A 21,209-nucleotide genomic window follows, 5' to 3' on the forward strand; every position below is an offset into this window, starting at 1 on the left:
GCACGCCGCCTTTGTCCCCCATTGAAACAAAGCGCAAAGCTTCCGGTGTGGAGCCTTCTCCATTGGCAGCATCGTGGAAAATAACTTTGAGCAAGCGCAGTGTTACTCGCTCCCCCCCCCCATTGCCACATTCGCAGTATGACGAGGAGGGTGCGGGGAAAATTAGAAGATTTGTTTTCTCCTTCATCGCTGCAATTAATTAATAAAAGAGCTATTACCAGAAACGTTTGCCTGTATCGTGTTTTATTATTTAGAGGGGCAATGTTGTTGCGAACGGTGTGGAGTTCGCGCGTGTTGTTTGTGCAATTATTAATTAAAGTGTTAATTAATTATTTTCTGCACTTCACCGAAAATAAAAAAAAGCGCGGGAACCAAGAAACGGCGCGCGCCGCTTCGCTCTCCCCATTGGCCGGCGCGCGGTCACGTGCGCTCCTCCATCTTGCTTGCGGTGCCGCGCGCGCGCGCGCGCGCTCGGTGACGTCACCGCCCGCTCGCCCCGCCCCCCGCGACCGCCCCCCGCCCCCCCCCCTCGCGCCGCCTCGAGTCGTTGTCGGAGGAGGAGGAGGAACGGTCGCGTCCCTCACAAAGCGCAGCGGCGGTGACGGTGGTGGCAGCGGTAGCGGTGGTGGTGGTGCCTTCACTTGAGGAGGATTGACGAGAGCGAGTTGACAAGCTTGTGGAGCAGCAGCAGGAGCAGCAGCAGCGATGTCGTCCGCCACGGCCACGCCGAGCGGGCCCCGCAGCGCGGGACGCTCGTCACTGGCGTCGCCCCTGAGCCCGACGCGACTCTCGCGGCAACGCGAGAAGGACGATCTCATTAACCTCAACGATCGCCTCGCCATCTACATCGACAAGGTAACGTCGTCGTTGTCGTCGTTGTTGTCGCACGAGTGTTTGCGGCGTTGCGTGAGGCGGCAGGGGGTCGTGGGTTTGTCTCCCCGGCCGGGCCCGGAGCCGCCAACCGCCACCGGCCGCCTCCTCGGCCTCCTCCTCGCCCCCCCCCCCCCCCTCGGTGGGGTTCGTAGGGGGGTTAAGGTAACTAATGTAATTAACAACACGACTCGATATTGTCGTTAACATTATCTTCATTGGGGGGGGAGGAGGGGCAATCGATAACCGCCATCGGAATAATCAGAAATAGCAAAATTAACCCAATTATCACCGTCGGAATAATCACGGGCAGCTTTCTCCAACATCAACATCGGCGGCGTAACGAGCAGCAGCGATCATCATCGTTGGTCGCATCGCCATTCGTGCCACGTGCCCGTGGCGGTGTCCATGTGGTGGAGGAGGAGGTGGAACCGGCGGCGTCTCCTCCGCCCCCCACGTGCTACGCCCGTTATGGCCTCTCTCTCACTCACTGACACGCGAGGTTGTTGTGTGAATATTTCTAGATTTGAAGCTGCAAGGATTCATACTCTTAGGGTTTTTCGGTGAAGCCACGTAGGTAAAAAATAAAGAAAAAATAAACTAATAATACAAAATAAAAATAATAGAAATAAAATAATAAATCACGACGTTTCGGAGGCAACACAAGCTTCCTTCATTAGGTGGGACCGTCACAGCTAAATTTAGTGTATCAAGAGGGTGTATTAGGTTAAGGGAGTTGTGTCACAACCTCGCGCCTTGTGTAAATATCTGGTGTCGGTGTCTTCTGTGACATCTTAATTGTGTTTCGCTGTTCCTCGTGTGTGTGTCAATGGCTCGTTTTAAGCCACGTGCGAGACATGGCTGCACATTTATGTAACCGCAATGTAAAATGTAATGATAATACAATGACTGGGGTAGTAGTGGTGGTGATAAATGTGAATGGGTGGTTGCGTGTGGGAGTCAATCAGGGCGTGGATGAGTGGTTTGGAGGTGTGAGTGAGTGTGATTCTCGTGGTCGGGTGGTTAACGCGAACAAGTTATGGTGGATAAGGGTGAGTGGTGAGTTAGTCCGTGAGTGAGTGGATGGGTTGGTGGGTGAATTTAGGGGGTGGGTGAGGGTGTGAAATGGTTTTGTGTGTATTGGTTAAGGGGGTGAGTGAATTGTTGAGTTAACACTTAAGAGTGTTGGGGCACGGGTGAGTGGTTAGTCGATGAAGGGGTGAATGGATTGGTGAGTTGAATTTGGGGGGGGGGGGGGGGGGTGTAAAGTGGTTTTGTGTGTACAGTATTGGTACGGGGAGGCGAGTGGTTTGTTTGTCTGTGAGGAGGTTGATGAGTTGGCGAGGGGATTAATTAGGGGGTTGTGGGTGACTTGGTGAGGCGCGGCTTTCTCCTGCCCGCTCCTTGGAGGTCAGTGACCGCATTTCCCCAGGCGTCTCCTTGTAAGGGTCCTCTCCTGTCGCTCGCGTCAGCGCCGCGTTCACGTGGTCACCCCCCACCAACACATGGTACCCGCACGGACGGGTTCCTCCAGAGGCTCACAGGGTTATACCTAATAAATGAAAACTGAACTGAAAACTGATGATGATGGTGCCTATGCAACCAGAGGTTTGTGTCAAGGAAACTTCAGGCTTAAGAATTTCCCATCAACTCAAGACTCCCCCCCCCCCCCCCAGCACGCGTAGTCGCGTGGATGCGCTATGCCCAGAGCTGAAGCTAAAAACGGGATCTCTATGGAATTGCGGCTTCACGGGTTTAGAAGACAGCAGCTCCCTTGTGTCTCGTTTGAGACGAGGGCGATGCTCAACCGGAGATCCGCAGAGACGCCGTGAGCACACACGTACGCACCAATGTCACGAGAGGCGGAATAAACTTTCGTGGTAAGATCTTCATATGGACATTGCAAGTGGATTATGTAATAACCATTTTTATTGAGTTGTCACGAAAAGCTCTTTTTGGCCATTTAAAGTATATGGTGGGAACGTTGCGGGGATGGTGGTAGTGGCTTAGGAGGAGCCCTTCATCCAACAGTGGATTCATCATGGCTGAGGATCGAGTCTATTTGTGTTTTGATGCCTCAGTTGGTACCAAATGGCACACTGGCCCATGGCTTACTAGTTCTGAAGTGTCCATAAGGCGTAGGACAACCGAGTTTACAACATTTCCTGCTTCTATTAAGCTAGGACTTCTTGCACTATAAATGTAAGTCTCCTGTGACTGGTCACATAAAACACCCCACGTGAAAATGAAAAATCACTTTACACTAATGCAAAACACTACGGGAAGGAGATCACATTATTTGTATAAAGCTGCTCACTGTGCTCCCTGACTTGCTAGTCTGGATCTCTGATATGCTGGGCTATGCATCTAAGTCCAAACTCCAACAGCAATCCGGTTGACTAAGCGGATGTTAAAATGCTTGTGTTCACACTGAGGCTTCCCTGCGAAAATGTGACTTCTCAATCACAATAAAAATGCCCTTGAACCAGCAAAGCCTCACTGAGTCTCAAGACACTTCCTCAGGGGGGGAGGGTCCTGTATTGGTGATGTTTGACCAGTTCCCTTAAATGAGTGGCAAGTGAGGGAAACCACATGTCAACGAGGGAGTGATGCAGAAAGCTCCACCATTGGTGTCCTGACAATTTCCTGACTGTCTCGCAGGCCAAACTTGATATATCCAGATAGTCTCTCATCCAAGTACTAACCATGCTCAATCCAGCTTGGCTCCAAAAAAACAACTGGTTATTTGTTATTTTTCCTTCTCAAAAGTTGTCTTTTGCAATTGAAGGCTAAATGTAGTTCCGTCTTTTTTCTAAAACGTCTTGGAATGCAGTTTCATTTTGGTTTTTCTCCAGTTTTAACTGATTGTGCTATTGGTGGCATGTCATGAGGTGAAGTAACCATTCGGAGCAGTTCAACTCTTTGTGTTAAAGAGCATTCCGTGGAAGCCGACATCAGAGGTAGAGATAAGGTTGTATTTATACACCGTAGGAACGTATGCTGCTGTTATCTGGTCGTAAACGAAGGTGTCGCGTCTTGCTCAGGTTCGTTCGCTGGAGACGGAGAACAGCCGCTTGCTGATGCAAGTGTCGCAGAGCGAGCAGGTGGTCACACGTGAGGTGAGCGGCGTGCGCTCCGCCTACGAGCAGGAGCTCGCGGACGCGCGTGCGCTGCTGGACGACACGGCGCGGGAGCGTGCTCGCCTGCAGATCGAGGCTGGAAAGTACCGCGCCGAATACGAGGAGTTGCACGCCAAGTGAGTGCGCCAGCACACCGGCACGGCACGATAGATGATACGGTACATCAGAAAAATACCGTGATGCGTGTCACCGAGTTACAGTACACAATACGTCACAGTACACCACAATAGGTCACCATCGTACATGATACATCACACGACACTGGCACAGCACACTGGGACAACAGGATACATCGCACAATTTCACAATGTACAATCCACGCTATATAACACTCTGTTACATTATACACCACGATAGGCCACACACTGCAATACAACATACCATGGTACGACATACTACACGTGTTACTGTGTACCGTAAGCCAACACTTCATCACGCCACATCACCGTACATACCACGCCGCACCGTATTACATCCCGCACCGCCCTTGTAGATGTATCCACCGCACGGGCCTCAGAGCCTGCTGACGATAGTGCGTGCTGCACTGGCGGGATTACGGCTGCTCAGATCCGCGGTGCGTGGAGTGTGGTGAGAGGAAGTGCCCCGGGTGATGGCACGCGCCGGCACGTGCCGGCACAATTTGTGGTTTATGTCCGCGTGCTCTCGGTTCTCACGTGCGGCTGGTGCCCGAGGGCTGTTGCTACCTGTGGCTTGTTCTCCATTACATGGGTTTGTCCAGGTCACGTAAAGTTGATGCATCAGGTGTCAGGTTATATGACACCATTGGTTTTCCCTATAAAACTCGTTATAGCTGCAGTTGAGAATAGGGTTTCCCCTTTTTTCTGGCAACAAAACAGGTGTTGAGATGTTAAAACACCAAACTGAAACCTTTTACAAGGAATCATGTCTGCATTAACCACAATACTTGTGGTCAGAATGCAAACAAAAAACATACTCTGATAATATATTAATTCAATCTTGATTTGAGGCTTTCGTGACTGCAGGAATCCATTCTCTTTGGTTCTTTTGGTAAAGTCACGTAGGTAGAAAACATAATAGATCACTACGTTTCGATCGCCACACAAGCAATCGTCATCAGGTTCTAACAGTTGTGTGAAAACCCTCCCCGTAGAGGCGGTTCAATCTTTACCGAAATAACCAAAAACTGGATTCCTGTGCAGTCACGAAAGCCTCAAATCAAGATTGAACCGCCTCTACGGGGAGGGTTTTCACACAACTGTTAGAACCTGAAGACGATTGCTTGTGTGGGCAATGGAAACGTCGTGATATATTATTATTTCTACCTATGTGACTTTACCGAAAGAACCAAAGAGTAATATATGCATTATCCTTGAAACTGATTGGTCCACACCAGAGACAGCTTTCTTTTGAGTCTAGTCTCAAAACGGTGTTAGACCAGAGGACGCCAAAAGGCATACAGCAGTCCTCTGGTCTAACACCATTTTGAGACGAGGCTCAAAAGAAAGCTGTCTTTGGTGTGGACCAATCAGTTTCAAAGACAATGTATATATTATCAGTGTTTTTTTTTACATTCTGACCACAAGTATTGTGGTTAATGCAGACATGATTCCTTGTAAAATGTTTCAGTTTTGTGTTTTAACATGTTTTGTTGCCAGAAAAAAGTGGAAAACCTATTCTCATATTTTGGTACTGGCAAAGGAGGTCCCATGATATAGCTGCAGTTGGTGTGGGTAGTGCTCGGGCTACAGGGCGGCATACGTCCCGAGCATTTCTACGAGATCGCACCTCGTCCACGCGTGAAGAGTGGCCGTAGCGTTGGGAGGTATTGTGCTGTGGGATCCAGTGGTAACCCATCAAGCTCAGGGATACGGCTTGGGGCCTCTTGGTGACAAAACAACTTCGTGCCAATCAAGCACGAGAAAGAGACTGAAATAAAAATACCAGAACCTCAAGACAAAGCAGCTCTGTCCAAGTTTGGTGCGGGAGATGGAACCTCCCCCCCCCCTGTCCACACGCGCGTGTTTGTCTTTCCCATGTTGGCGGGTAGTTTTTTTATGGGGATTTGTGACTGACGGCCGACACGTGTGCAGGAGGAGCGAGCGGGCAGGTGATGGTACATGCAGTACCCCCACCACCATGCCATGACACCTGGGGCGTGGGTGCATCCATGCGGTGCGGTTGTGGGCTGTCAGCGATAGTTTTGCTGTCGAGGGGTGGAACAGCTGCGCTTGTGCAGCCACAGGCAACGCTTTGTGGGGCGAGCGCAGCAGCTGTTGACCCCGCCACCTGTGGGGCGTCACTCATTAGTCCAGTCTGCACTGTGCCTGTAAAGGAGCTTATGGGAAGCCAGGCAGGGGCTGTGTTTTCCCCGCGTCTTGGACTTCCAAAGCTGAGTTATCGTCACCTGATTGAGCCATTGGCTTCCACTGCACTTCCATGGGTGTGAGTGAGGGAGAGCGCAAGAGTGAGAGTGTTGAACATGGCTGTGATGGGAGACCGTAAGATAGAGTGCGCATGTGTGTGAGATGGTGGAGCCACACATTTTACAGCCCCAGTGTATCGTCTTTGGCAGCTATATTCCTGAAGCACAACCCCCCCCCCCCCCCCCCATTTCTGGACTTTGTATTGACTACATATGCAATAGTGCGTTTGGTTGCATAATGTCTCAACCTGCTGCTTTACGATCCCAGTTTCGTTTCTTTACCAAACACGAAAGTGGTATTTGAACCTGTCCTGTGTGTCTTCTAAGCAGACATGGGCGCCATAATGTCTAGATGCTATCTCCCTCACTTGGTATACAGGAGGTCATGGGTTCGATCCCGACCCTGACTCTTGTATTTATTTTATATCTGCGTGACTTTACCGAAACAACCAAAGAGTGGATTCCTGCAGTCACAAAAGCTTCAAATCAAGATTGTATATTTTGAGTTTGTATGTTCTTACTGTGGTTGTATGGATTTTTCTCCGGGTCCTGCACATTTATAGTCAACATTTGCTGCTATAAATTTCCACGTAAGCCACTTGAGCTGTCATTTGTGACCAGGTCGCTTCTTGCAAAAGAGCTATAATCGTTCAGTGGGCCTTACCTGGTAAAATAATAAATAGTTAATAGGACATGGCATAAATGAGAAGGGTGTATAATTCTAACATTTTGGTAATGGGTAGAAAAAGGGCATGGTCTCTTGCCTGTGTCATGCTAGCCTTAATGTGCTCTGACAACACTTATGCAGTTAGTGAGGCCAAATGAGGGACCTTTATCCATTGTTTGTGGCTTGTGTAAGTTAAGTAGCCGTTGCGAATGTCCTAAATGCAGTTTTGGGGAGTTCTCCAGGAATGGAGCAGCCTGTGAACATACACACTGGGTGCTTGCCCGCTTGGTGCTGGCAATGCGAGCGATGTCAAGAATGTGCTGCAGTGGCCGTGTGCTAGAAGTGGCCTCGCTTGCCACGATAGCTTTGTTGGTTGTTGGATCTCGAACAAATGAGCCCAGAGTACGGCTCGCTGTGATTGGTCAGTTTTGAAAGTCGCCTGGAGGCGAGTGGGGGTGGGGTGCTGCCTTCTTCAACAGGGCGTGCCCGTGCGGGGTTTTCCCTCGCTTCCTTCCATGCCCCCCGTTCGTTCTGCGTGACTGCGCCGCCATGCCAAACCGTTGGCTCACTTCACAAGCAGGCTGACAGTTTTCACTTCCTCATTTATTCATAATTTGTCTTGCTGTTGGCTGCAGCAAACTCTCTCTACCTTAAAAAAAAGTTGTATTCTATTCCTCGAAAGTTCCTGTGCAGTTTGAGAAATGAACCGCGCCCCTTTTGGTTTTTGCCAAGCGTGCGGTGTGAGCGATAGGCGGCTGTGGTGTGAATAAGCATCCTGCTCTGGTCTCCGCCGCACGAGCTGGCGGAAGTTAACTGACCACAGAGCCACAATCTTCCCCATTACCCCACCCAGCTTACACATACGCATTCGTAAATATGCCCTGATTAGGGAGTTGCGTGCGTTATCGTCGGAGACGCGGTATGAATTATGGAGGAGTGTTTCATTGTGAAAGATTCACTTGTGCAAGTTTCTGTTTTGTCGAGTCGCTGTGGTCTCGTTGAGTCCCTTTGAGCCCGTGCTCCTGCCCGGCACCGCGTCCATGTTGTGTCTGCTGCCACTCGCACAGGGTGAGGCCTCGTGCCTGGGTGTGGCTGTGGTACCTGGACGTGACTCAGACTCGCCGGGAACTCTGTACCGCAGAGTGAAACCCAGGCGAGCAGTGCAAACAAATTGGTATTTATTCTAGATTTGAAGCTTTCGTGACTGCAAGGATTCATATTCTTAGGTTTTTTCGGTAAAGTCACGTAGGTAAAAAAATTAAATTAATAAAAAGTAAAATAATTTTTTTTTACTATTTATTAATTTTAATTTTTTACCTACGTGACTTTACCGAAAAAACCTAAGAATAAATTGGTATTTGTTTTATTTTGGGTTTTCGTGGCAGTTGCTAGGCACCGAGTCCTTGATTTAGTTCTGTGATCGGTTGCATTAACCATTTTAAGGAATGTTTCTCCTTAGTTTGCCTTGTAAATCATTACGAATTTTGTTAAAAGGGGAAATGTCATTTAAGGAACGTTATGCAATTGGCGACTGAGCTTTCGCTCAAGGTGCCTGGGTTGGTTTCCCAGCTGCACCCACTTTGCTTATATAGTTACAGCTTGTGACATCATCCCATCTTCATGTCTTATGCAGAGCAGTGCTCTTCAGCAGCAGACTCCACAGGTCATTCACATTTCTACATGGTGAAAGAGTGGTGCATGCATGGTGTGTGTGTTGTATATTTGATGTAATTTGAATGGTGTTCAAGGTTTGTGTGGTTTGTATATGGTAAACTGTGTGCTGAACAGGATGTGTGTGATTTGTTTGTCTGGAGTACGTGTTTTATGGTGTGTGTTTAATGTATGGAGCTCTGCATGGTGGTGGATGTATATCCAATACGGTGTGGTGGTCATTAGTGGTTCGCAGTGTGTTTTGTAATGAATGTACGTGCGGTGTAATGGTGGGGGTTGTGTATCGTACGTGGTGTGTGTCGGTTGGCGGTGTGCATGATGTGCATGTTGCGTGGTGTGTGATCCCTCAGGCTATCAAAGCGTGACAATGATTTCGCGACTGTTCAAGCTCGGGCTCGTGACCTGGACGCGCAGCTTGGGGCCAAGGAGGTGGCGCTGGGGTCCGCGCTGTCTGACAATAAGAGCTTGCAGTCCGAGTTCAACGAGATCAAAGCCCAGCTCGCCAAGGTGGGTCCGAACTGGGCCCGGCAGGGCTGCCGCGGTGACAACACTGGCAGGAAATGAGAAAAAAACCCCAAAAATTCCAGTCGCTCCAGATGTAACCAGACCCAGCCACACGGGAGGCGTTAGCCAAAAGGGGTTGTGGGCAGTGTCTGTAAAACCTCACGGGGTCATTCGGGGGGTGGGAGGCAGGGGTGGACCGGGTTTTCGTAGGAAATGAAATGACGTTGGAGGCCTGAGGTTTAAGCTGGATGCCGAGATTCCAAGATGGAGGGCGTTTTGGTTGATGAGGGAAATACAGTGGGTGTTACTGCAGCTGCTACGGCCTTCACATCTGGGGATACAGTGCAGTGTCCGTTGTTTGATTGCTGGTGATTACACAATTGTGGAATTATAGCTGTGTTGCCTGTGAAGGAGTTAAAGTTGATAGTTAAAAGCGATTTCCTGCTCAAATGAGTTTTGAGGCATTGGTGTTTAACTCCAGTTCACAACTCTTGAAACACTGGTGGAAATTCCAAATTGATATGATGGAGGCACATCTGTCCATAGAACAAGCACTATTGACTTCCCCACAAAGTGGTACCTATTTTACTCACCCCAGAGGCATGATGGGCTGAATCCACACCCAACCACGATCAGAACTCGCAACCTTACGATTGTGAGTCGCTCCCTGTGCCGCTGAGACATCTGGCCATCGACAATTTTCGACATCATGCATTTCTACCCTGACCAATTAACCCGCCCACACCCAATGCAGTATTTGTGAATGGTGTAAACACTCATACACTATATAAATGTATCTCAGGCCCCACCAAGTTGCATATGTGACATACTATATAGACGTCTGTAAAATAATATTTATTGATCCAAGAAAGCTTCCCTATAGTCTTAAGCCGATATAAGGAAGATCCTGCCCTGTGAATCTTTTTCTAATGAGAGTGTCGCTTGTGGGAGGAAATTGGAGGGCCCATTAACAGCCATAGGGAAGGAGCAGATAACACATGTGGCTGCTTAAACCCACTTGCTGTCCTGCTTTTTTTCCACCTCAGGCTAGCAGGTTTGTGATTTTAAATCTGTGATCCCTATCAGCCTTTGCCTTCAAAGTGCTGGGTAATATCCAAACATTAAGTATGTAACATTACGTTGATTTAAAGATTGATATAAATTTCTTGTGCGCATGATGTGTGCACTTTTGAAAATGTTTTTTTCCCGAATCAGAATTGCATTTGCAAGATGCATGCTAATATTACAATAAGGCTTATGCGAGCAAACAAACGGCACAAATGGGACAGCAAAAAATTTAGAACTAAAACCAGAAAAACGAGATTGTAAACTAATCGGTTCTTAAATTGAGACCCTGAAAGCATGGCAATAGTATGGTGATGGCGAGATAGGGGAAAGGGTTGCACACCTCTGTGTGCACCTGTGTGGTGTGTAAACATCGCCAAATGGGTGACAAGGGCAGGCAGGCGTGATGCTGGCCACTGACCCCCTCCTGTGCCTTGCCGGCCTTCATAGGTGCTACTTGATAACAGCACTTGCCGCAAGTCTGTCAAGGCTATATGGGGGGTCTTTGTTGTGCGTCTGTGCAGATGGAGGGAGTCCTCGCCTCCACCAAGAAGCAGCTGGCTGAGGAGACCCTGCAGCGTGTGGACTTGGAGAACCGCGCACAGAGCCTCAAGGAGGAGCTGGAGTTCCGCAAGAGCGTCTTTGAGGAGGTGTGCTCCCTCGGCGTGTGCTCCAACTCTCCCTGTGCCCCCCTCTAATGCTCATGCTGTTTCGTGCAAGTCAACGAAAGTGTTAAGGCAGAAACGAGTACGTAGATTATTATCCTGTCAAGATTTTTTTTATCGGCTAATCAAGTTGTTTTGAGTTAATTAGAATGCTGCTCTACTTGTTTCAGTTGTAATTGAGGAAACATCATCGTCATTTTGCATGTTGGTTCTTGGAAGGTGGACCCATGTCAAAATGTAGAAATAGATGAGGAAGATGAGAGAGCATGTGCGTGTGCTTTTGAAAAAGTAATTTGATAATCGACAGGATAATAAAAATAATCTGAAGAAGAAAGTTTTCGGTCGTTGCATATTGGCATCGTGTTGGTGGAGTTCCCCTCCTTGCCCCCGTGACGCTTGTGGCGTGCCTCCGTGCCGCCGCCGCCGCAGGAGGTACGCGAGACGCGGAAGAAGCACGAGACGCGCATGGTGGAGGTGGACTCTGGGCGTCAGCGGGAGTACGAGAGCAAGCTGGGACAGGCGCTGCTGGAGTTGAGGGAGGCGCACGCTGATCAAGTGAACGCTTACAAGCAAGAGTTGGAGATCAACTTCCGTGCCAAGGTGTGAGGGGTTGTGGGCAGCGGCGTCATTTGTGTTTCCCGGCCTGACCTGCGTGGTCTCGTTATGGTGCATGGCCTCACCTGTGAGCGGTAGAGTGATGCCATGAGAATAGTGTCTCATAGCTGCAATATATCTATAATATTTAGTGAACTTAAGTAAAAACATGTTTTCAGGGATTTTTTTTTTACTAATCATTGGTGCCATGTTTGAGACCACCAACAAACTACACTTGTTTAAATTTGTTGTCCTTCCCTGCACCTCCTGGTTATGTGCTTGTCCTGTGAATTCTTGTAAATTGTCTCACTGTCTGTGTGTGTCTGTGTGTGCAGATTGACAATGCACGCTTGTCATCCGAGAAGAACAGCTCCAGTGCCAATAGGGCGCGCGAGGAGCTCTCGGAGATGACCCTCCGTGTGGAGACTCTCACGAGCCAGCTCAACAACGCGCAGAAACAGGTGCTCACACACACAAAATATACACTTTATATACACACACACACTGAAAGATCCCCTGTGTAATCTACACAGGCTGTTGGGGCAAGTGCCATTTAATAAGTGGCCATGAAGGGCGGAACGGTGTGCGAGGGGATGGTATGACCAGCACCACACCTGGCCCACCTTTTTCTTCCTCAGTTCTGATATTTATACATTGCACCAGGTACTTGTTTAAGACTGAGGTGACCTAGGTGAGACTCAGGACCGGTTCGGATAAAAATCGGTGATATTGACCACGAGCTGAAATCAAATTCAGGTCGCTGGGTACACAGCGAAGTCGTTAGCGCATTGCACTATCGCACCTAATATGCACACACAGGCCGATAGACCAAGGCTCAATTCTAATTACAGATATAACAGCATTGTTAGCTGAAATTACAACGACATTGCAATTCATTACAAATTGCACGATGCCAATTGCAATTGACCCCAAGTCTACCGCTAGCGCCATGCCTGGACAGGTAAAGCGAGTGAGTGGGCATGGTAACCAGTGCGTGCGTGCGTGCTAATAAATGTTTTGCGCGTGCGCCCGCGTGTGTGCCACCGCAATGCAGACCTCTGTGCTGGAGTCGCGCGTGCGGGATCTGGAGGACAGCCTGGCGCACGAACGTGACTCCCACCGGCGTGCGCTGGCCGAGCGAGAGCGCGAGCTGTCGGAGCTTCGCGAGCAGATGCAGGCGCAGCTCAACGAGTACGAGGAGCTGCTGGACGTGAAGCTGGCGCTCGACATGGAGATCTCCGCCTACCGCAAGCTGCTGGAGGGCGAGGAGGAGAGGTGTGGCTTCTTGCCCCCCCCCCCTCCCCCCGTCTAATAATCTAAAATTAACATTTTACAACCCACACACACACCAAGATGGGGGAATCGCACACCAGGGTTACAGTTGTTCAATTATAATTTTGACACGTAAGCTTTTACGACCAAATTATCTATAATAAAGTATTTTTGGGTTAGATTGCATAAATATAAATGTGTCGTTAAACCCGCCACCACCCGACAGCCAATTAGCAAGGTTTGTCACGTAAACAAAATGTGGCAATTTGTTACAACTTCAGCTGCGTCGGGTGGTGGTGGGTTTAATCGCACATTTATATTTACGTGATCTAACCCAAAAAAAACCCTTTATGGATCAAATAAACATCTTCATCGTTGTCCAACTCAATAAAATTTTAGCTTTTTGTCCGGCCAGTTAGTTCAGCGATAGTGCAAGCAGCTCCGAATCGGAAGGGTTGCGAGTTCAAATACTGGGGGGGTTGATTGAGCCCATCATCCCTCTGGGGCCATAAGAATGAGTACCACATTGTGGAGAAGTCAACAGTGGTTGTCCTATGCAAAGACTTGACCCCACCATGAGAATGTGAATTTTCTCCCCTGCTGTAAACAGGAGGGGAGCACTGCCTCAAAGCTCATTAGAGCATAAATTTACCTGCTACTTTCTTTTTTTAAATGTGCACTGTAAGGATGCAGAGGCACCACCACAGAGTGCCGAACGAATGCTACTATACAAACTGCAGTAATCACTGCACACCGTTAGAGGCTATAAAATAAGCCGAGTTTGTTCTCTTAATGGATACACAATGTTAGCTGTGAAGATGACAGCTGCTGACACTGCCTGTGCTCCACGCCCTCTGTTAATGTCTCTCTTGTTCCCACATCTCTCTTGCTAAGGAATCTGCTGTCTCAATTGATTCCAACGTGTTAATGTCCACGCATGTATGCGTGGACATAATAATAATAATAATTATTAATAAATTACGTGGCATCTAAATACAAACGCGTATTCAGGATTAAAATGTAGCTTTGTGACCAGTTTGTGGGAGCAGTTGATGGGTGTCACATGATGAGATTGGTTCCTATGGTAGGATGTGGTATCTATTTGAGAGTGAAGTCACATGACAGCCGTGGGAGGTCACGTGATGGGTTGACGGTCATATGATCTGTTTACAATAGAGATGTAATTATTCACCCCCTCCATGATTTGACAAATTTTCTTAATTCAGTATTTTTTCTGTGTCCCGTACTTGTATGATCTGAATTCTTACAAAACTACAGAAAGTGTAAAAGTATTTTAAGAATAAGCAATGGACTGACGTACAAGTGCAATGTCGTGGTTTTGCCACGGTGTCTGGTAACATCGTGGTGTCGCTATGGTAATGGTGTGGTGTCTCTGTTGTCAAGTCATGGTTGCTCCATGGTAATGGCGTGGTAAGGTCATGGCATTTCCATGGTTACTATGTAGTGTTGCCGTGGTGACTGCGTGCAGGCTGAAGCTGTCTCTGAGCCCGTCGTCACGGGTCACGTTGTCTCCATGATGTCGATGTACTGTCTCTATGGTAACCCTGTGGTGTCTCCGTGGTGACTGCGTGCAGGCTGAAGCTGTCACCAAGCCCGGCGTCGCGGGTCACGGTGTCGCGCACGTCGGCGTCGCGCAGCAGCAGCGTGCGCACGGGGAGGGGTAAGCGCAAGCGCGTGGAGGTGGAGGAGCGCGAGGCAAGCAGCTCGAGCAGCGTGAGACAGCACGCACACGCCTCGGGGCCCGTGGCCATCGACGAGGCTGACCAAGAGGGCCGCTTCGTGAGACTCCGCAACACCTCGGCCCAGGTGAGGCTTGAGCCACGCACACACGCTCGCCGCCGTTATGTTCGCCATCGTCGTAATCGCGCTGCTTAACGCGCTATCGTCAGCATCGTGACACCTTGAACGCTCGCCTTCCATCGGCAGCATCACTCTCTCAACACCCGACACTATTGCAACAACGCAACACTCTTCTTCATCAGTGGGATCACACACTCTTGACGCTTGCCACCATCGTCTTGTTAATGAGCACTCGCCTTCATCGTTAATACAGCACTCGTTCTCAACAAGATCACACTCGCCACTTGCCGCCATCACTCGCCATCGTCACAAAAATATTAACAGCGTTCACACTCATCGTAATGAAAAGCACTCGCTTTAACCGTAATGAATAGCTGTTGTCATCACAATAATAACCAAAACCCTTACTTATAATTGACCATTATTGTAATTAGTACTCACAATCATGACTAACACTGCACTCACCATCGTCGCAACTTCCACGCGTGTGCTTTGTCGAGTGAGTACATGTGTGGGGGTGAGTACACGCGTGCTGTTTTGTGCTGTGCTGTGTGTACTAGGACCAGCCGCTGGGAGCGTGGCTGCTGAAGAGGAAGGTGGGGGAGCAGGACGAGATCACTTACAAGTTCACGTCGCGATATGTCCTCAAGGCCAATGCCACGGTCACGGTGAGGGGAGGGGAGGGCGCAGTACAGAGACACACCGCTGCACGGGTGCCGTCGACCCGGTGTAGCTTGTGAAGTGCGACAACACGAGCCCTAACATCCAGCCAACCAGCCACGAGGACTATCCCCAGGTCAAACCTTAACTAAGCAGTCGCCAAACCATTTGCACCAAAGAGTAACGCAACGAGTGGAGCGTCAGGCAGCAAGTTGGCATGGTGGAGAGCATAGGTGGTGCATCTGTCAGTGATCTCGGTCGGTCAACTCCTGGCACCTGGTTCTGTCCCATCATCTGCCGGTGATCCTTCGACAATTCATATGGCCTTAAGGTGCACTTAACCTGGCACAAGTGCCATGGTGATGTCACTTATTGGGAGACGGCGGTTGTTGTCATTGTGGGGGAGTGGTAGTGTCATGTTTAGCAAACTGCGCTACAAACCCAGCAACCCGAGTTCAATTCCCACTCACGACCGATGACAGTGACGATTATCTGAGCCAGGTCTGGGCCTCCTCGAGGTTGACTCAGCCTTAAATTAGTACAGTACCTGGTGCAGGGTGTGAAACCAGCACTGGGGAGACAAAAGCAGCCGAACATGGTGTTGGCCTCCGACCGCCTCGTATACCATTCTAGCCTTCATAGGTGCTCGCTTAACAGTACATGCCCCAACAGTCTGTTAAGGCCAGGGTGGTGGTTGTGGTTGTCGCGGTGTTGTTCCCCTGTGTCATTGGTGATGGAGGGAGTTTCTGTTGTGGCTGTGGGTGGCAGGTGTGGGCATCGGACTCCCACGTGGCTCACAACCCGCCCACGGACTTGCTGTGGAAGAGCCAGGCAACCTGGGGCTCGGGAGACCAGATCTTCACCAGCCTTTTTGACTCATCCGGCCAGGTGAGGGTGTTGTGAGCCTGGGTGGGTGAATGTGCGGCGAGTGTAATTGGGGTCAGTGTGCTGAGTCGGGGTAGGTGAGTGGCCATTGTAATTGGGTGAGTGTGGTGAGTGTGGATGGGTGAATGTAGTGAATCTGGCTGTGTGTGTAACAAGTCTGGGTAGGTGAATTAGTCTATGTCCCTGAGTGGTTGTGACTGCTGGCTTTGTGCTGGATGGAGAGCGGTTAGCGCGCTGTGCTACAACAAACCTGGCGGCCCGAGTTTGATTCCTGCTCACAGCTGACACCAGTGACAATTATCTGAACTGGTCCTGGGCCTCCTCCCCTAGGTCGATTCAGCCTCAAATGAGTACCTGGTGCGATGTGAAAACATCACCACTGAGACAAATGCGGCTGGGTGTGGTGCTGGCCACCCACCCCCTAGTATGCCACAGTGCCGGCCTTCATCGCTTCATAGGTGCTACTCGCTAACAGCACTTGCTCCTACAGTCTCTTAACACGATACGGGGTGGGGGGGTGTCTTTGTGCTGGATGTGCGAGCAGGAGGTGGCGGTGAGGAACTTGAGTCGCGTGCTCACCGACGCCGCGCTGGGGGGAGATGGCGAGGACGACGAGGAGGAGGCAGAGCTGGAAGAGGAGGAGCTTTTCCACCAGCAGGTGCGTGATGAACAACTCGCCCTCGCTCACCTGCATGCCTGCACACACACACGTGTACAATAACAACGACAACTGTTGTTTGCCACTAAGTGGCGGTGATGTCACCACAACGCCTGTGCCAGGCCAGGTGCACCCTGAGGCCACATGAAGTGTCAAAGGCTCGCTGGCAGGAGGTCATGGGACAGACCCAGGTGTTATGAGTTGACTGACAGATGCGCTATCTGCGCACCCACTGTGCTACCTCACTACGTGTCAGCTGCCTAAAATGCAGTGTTGTGGGTGCACCCCTCTGCACTCTGTTGTTGTTGGAGGGAAACTGCCTCCAATTGTCCAGTAGCGTGCTTTACGGGCCTCCTCCACTAAGGCCGATCTTAACACCGCTGGTACCAGTCCACATCCTCCTGTACCGCATCAGCCCATCTCTTCTCTAACCCATGCTGTGCCCTCTTAGCCCCCTCTATCCGGCTAAACAGAGTCAGAGTCTTTATTTAGAAGCTGCTTGAGCTCACTAATGGGGTTATGTCCAGATATTTCAAGAGTCTGTGAGCTCCTCACACAATCCAGTCTGGTTAAACTCAGGATGGATCATAGGCATGTTTCAAAACCGGTGCAGATGTTCCTTTTAAGGGCTCCGCATTTTACAATCATAGAGATGGGAGGACATTACTGTGGCCGAGAAGGTAGCTTCCACGCAGCGTTACACAGCTGGTGACACGATAATGCAGCTTGACTGATTCGGAGTGAGGCCTCTGCTGCCAAACTGGAGCTCGTCTTGAGTACACTGCCCAGGTATGCAAACGTCTTCGCTCTCTCCAAAACTGCCTCATCACTCATGGGGAGTTGAGGGGGTGGAGTGTTTGATGACATAAAATGCCCAAACAGGTTGCTTTTTTTTTGGTTGGGCTGATGGTCAGGTCCCACCTCTTAGTGGCATGCTGTAGAGTAGTTCATTTCCAACTCCTCAGAGTAAGCAGCAGTTACCATATCACTTATATACGTAACATGGTGGACCAATAGGCATCGGTCAGCCTCACAGATCAATAAAGCAGAGATGTAGGTCTTTTTGAAAATTCCATAGACCTCTGCTCTCGCACTTATTTACTCATCTACAGGCATCCACGTGTACGTACACACACCTTTATACGCTCTCACTTACACATTTGCATTCGCATTCTCGTATACAAAGACAAAAGATCCCCCGAATACCCTTAACAGACTTTTGGGGCAAATTCTGTGAGCGAGCACTTATGAAGACTGACACAGCACACGAGGGGATGGGTGGCCAGTACCACACCCGGCCGCCTTTGTCTCCCAAGTGACGATGTTTACACACCGTACAAGATACTCATTTTAAGCTGAGTCAACCTAGGGGAGGCCCAAGAACGATTCGGATAATCGTCACTGGTGTTTGCCATGAGCGGGAATCGAACTCGGGTTGCTGGGTTTGTGGCACAGCGCACTAACCGTTCCACTATTCCCCCACATGCCCATATACCCACACATTCACCCACATGCCTGCACATACGCACACCACACTTGCACACACACTCGCCACGACACACACATCCTCGCCGAACATGCTTGCACACTTACACACCCGAACTCATACACTCATGCACATGCGTGTGCCCATGCATACACCAACAGAAACCCACACACACATCACCCATATTCCCACACACCCAGATACACTTTTATTACCAACTTGCCTTCTCGCACATATATATGCACTTCCACACGCACTCACCGGCATGCCCACGTACACTCACCCACACTCGTGTTTCCTGACCCTTCTGCTCCATCTCCGTGTGTCTGGTCCAGGGCGATCCTCAGGCGAGCGACCGGCAGTGCGTGGTGATGTGAGTCCGGCGTTGCAGAGAGGAGACCCCCCCTCGGGCAGCTCGCATATTTTTTTTTCTATGGTAGAGAACGTGTTTTAAGTTAGTCGATCTCATAGCCTCATGCCAGTGTAGCCTTTTACTAGAGATTTGTAGTGTGAAAGATCATTAGATTTTTTTCTGCTTTGTTAGAGGATGTACCAACCAACACCCAAAATGTGACAGGGAGGTTTCTAAAAAACAAACCACACTCATTTTTTGTTTATTTTTCCTCTCTTGATGCTTTTACAATTTGAACAAATAAAAAACACACAAATTTACAATGGTAAGTAGGAGCAGTGTTTTTATGTCGGGGCCTTCATTCCATAAGGAGCCCTTCTCGTGGCGATTCTCGGGTCAAGATTAGGTCGGCTGTGCCGGAGCGGTCGACTGCAGCGTTGATTGACAGGGGAACAGTCGACTGTCAACCAACACTGCACAGTTGACCACTGCTACTGTCAACCAACACCGCACAGTTGAGCATTCCGGCAGCGTCAACTGTGCAGTGTTTAGTGAGTAGGAGTGGTCGACTGTGTGGTCGGGATCAACGGTGGCGTAACCAATCAGTTGCAGTGGTAGACTGCAGCATTGGTTAACGGCGGGAGCTGTTAGTCTGCATTGTCAGTCAAGTAGTGGTCGACCGCGACGATGGTTGACAGGTAGTGAACAACTCTGCAGTGTCTGTCGACCGCGGTAGTAGTCGTCTCCGGTAGTAATGGTCAACTAAAGTTGACTGTGGTAGTGGTAGATTGTGCGGTAGACTGGTAGTGGTGGCGATAGCTGTGTGGTCATGGTGACATGCGGTAGTGAATTGAGCGTGTGGTCGCGGTTGGATGCATGTAGCTATAGTCGATGGTGTTGTTGCGCCGTACGATGTGGCCGAGACTGAAGTCACCACTGCTCCACGCCACGCACGTGTCCCCTCCACGTCCATAAACATGCGCTCCATTCTAGCGCGTAGGTTTATATAGTTGTGCTGTATAGCTCTCCGACGTGTCTTTATGTTGTGCCGTGTGGCATTCAGCACGATGTATGATTCTTCGCAGCACGTGCTGGGAGCTTCTCCAGGAAATGACAACTAGAAAACACTCGGAGAGCTATTGGTGGGCTCCAATTTGGTTTGTGCTGTACAGATATGCACGTCACTGTTTCAAAGTTAGGCAGTCCACTCTCTTGCAGTGTTGCATTGGCACTAAAATAAATAATGGTTTCAGGGAACGCATCTTGTGTGGCTGCGGTGAGGGGTGGGGTTAAGTCATGCAGGGCAATGCCACTAGACCCCCTGTCCCCCCCTCCCCTCTTCCACTATGTACCTCTTCACCCCCATGTACCCCTCTCCACCCTTGATCACCCCATGTCCCTCACGTCTGGTGCTTTCCCCGTGCCGTGTGGTTCCCATGCATGGATGCCGAGAGTCGTGATGTCGTGAGGAGAGAGAGCCCGTCATCGAAACACGTGCAGTAGCTTGACTACGTCTGGCTGTTCACGCATCTCCTCTAGGGTACACTGCACACTAACGCATCCTGTGGGTGATGAACATCTCTACATAAACCACCTCCAGAGTGGACAGCTCTCAGACTGAAAGTTGACTGACTGACTTTCCCACTGCTGCCTTTGCCACGTGGTGAAGGACAAAAGAGAGGAGCACCTGGGCCGGGATTAAACTGTGAAGCGCGTGCTGGGGAGCGCCGGTGTTGGGGTCGGCTCGGCACCCTCGCGTGTCGCAGCACAGTATTTGTGAATTCGAGGTTTTCTAGCGGAGTTTTCTAGTGCATGCTCTACAGTATCTTTCGTCTTTTTAAATTACGCATTTACCTGAAATTATGAAACAAGTGAAATTATGGAAGTATTTTGTTTCTGTCCATGACAACAACAAAAAAATAAACTTACTTTTATACCCATGCCAACTTGTTGCTGTGCCTCGTGTCACGTTTCCTGTGAAATCATCCCCAGCCTCACCCAGTGGAAGTTGAACTCGTTAAGTTAATGTCCGTGTAGAGCCCACGCTGTACGGATTGTGGAGGTTATTTAACTTATTTGCCATGCTGGCCAGTGGCAACCTGCGATGCACTGTAGGATGAGCCTGGGGTTACCTTCTGAGATCTGATGAAATCGGATGTATTTTTGTATTTAGAATTTCACTTTATATACATTTTAGATTTTTAAAAAAAATATATATCGTAATCTTATTTTAATGTATCTCCTGAAAAATATATGTACGTTAATGAGTCGCAGCATCGCACGTAATGCACAACCGCAGTGAACTAGTCTGCGACATTTTGCGTGCATAACATCGTGTGCCGTTAATTCTACTGAAGTTTAGTTATCCTATTTGGTTCTTTCGGTAAAGCCACGTAGAACAAATACAAATATTGTTATTTTAATTATTTTTTCTATCTACGTGGCTTTATGAATATTAATTCCTGCAGTCACTAAAGCTTGTTAAGTCAAGATTT

General features: G+C 49.4%; 1 protein-coding gene across 1 annotated transcript; it reads left to right on the plus strand.

The window, feature by feature from the left end:
• Window positions 1-524: 524 nt before the first annotated feature.
• On the plus strand, window positions 525-20,655 carry LOC133355066 (lamin-B1-like). Its single transcript, XM_061572345.1, has 12 exons — window positions 525-855; window positions 3,915-4,126; window positions 9,103-9,259; window positions 10,846-10,971; window positions 11,416-11,586; window positions 11,916-12,041; window positions 12,635-12,855; window positions 14,448-14,679; window positions 15,234-15,341; window positions 16,102-16,221; window positions 16,763-16,876; window positions 18,698-20,655. The coding sequence occupies exons 1-12, from the start codon at window positions 706-708 to the stop codon at window positions 18,737-18,739; spliced, it is 1,779 nt and encodes a 592-aa protein (XP_061428329.1). The 5' UTR covers window positions 525-705; the 3' UTR covers window positions 18,740-20,655.
• The last annotated feature ends 554 nt before the right edge of the window (window positions 20,656-21,209 follow it).

Source organism: Lethenteron reissneri, chromosome 50, assembly GCF_015708825.2.
Source record: "Lethenteron reissneri isolate LAM-NWPU_2019-01 chromosome 50, ASM1570882v1, whole genome shotgun sequence".
Lineage (NCBI taxonomy): Eukaryota > Metazoa > Chordata > Hyperoartia > Petromyzontiformes > Petromyzontidae > Lethenteron > Lethenteron reissneri.

Coding starts and splice junctions, on each gene's coding strand:
- LOC133355066 (XM_061572345.1), top strand. CDS start 706: ATGTCGTCCGCCACGGCCACGCCGAGCGGGCCCCGCAGCGCGGGACGC. Junction 14,680..15,233: donor TCCGCAACACCTCGGCCCAG/GTGAGGCTTGAG, acceptor TGTGTGTACTAG/GACCAGCCGCTGGGAGCGTG. Junction 16,877..18,697: donor AGGAGCTTTTCCACCAGCAG/GTGCGTGATGAA, acceptor TGTCTGGTCCAG/GGCGATCCTCAGGCGAGCGA.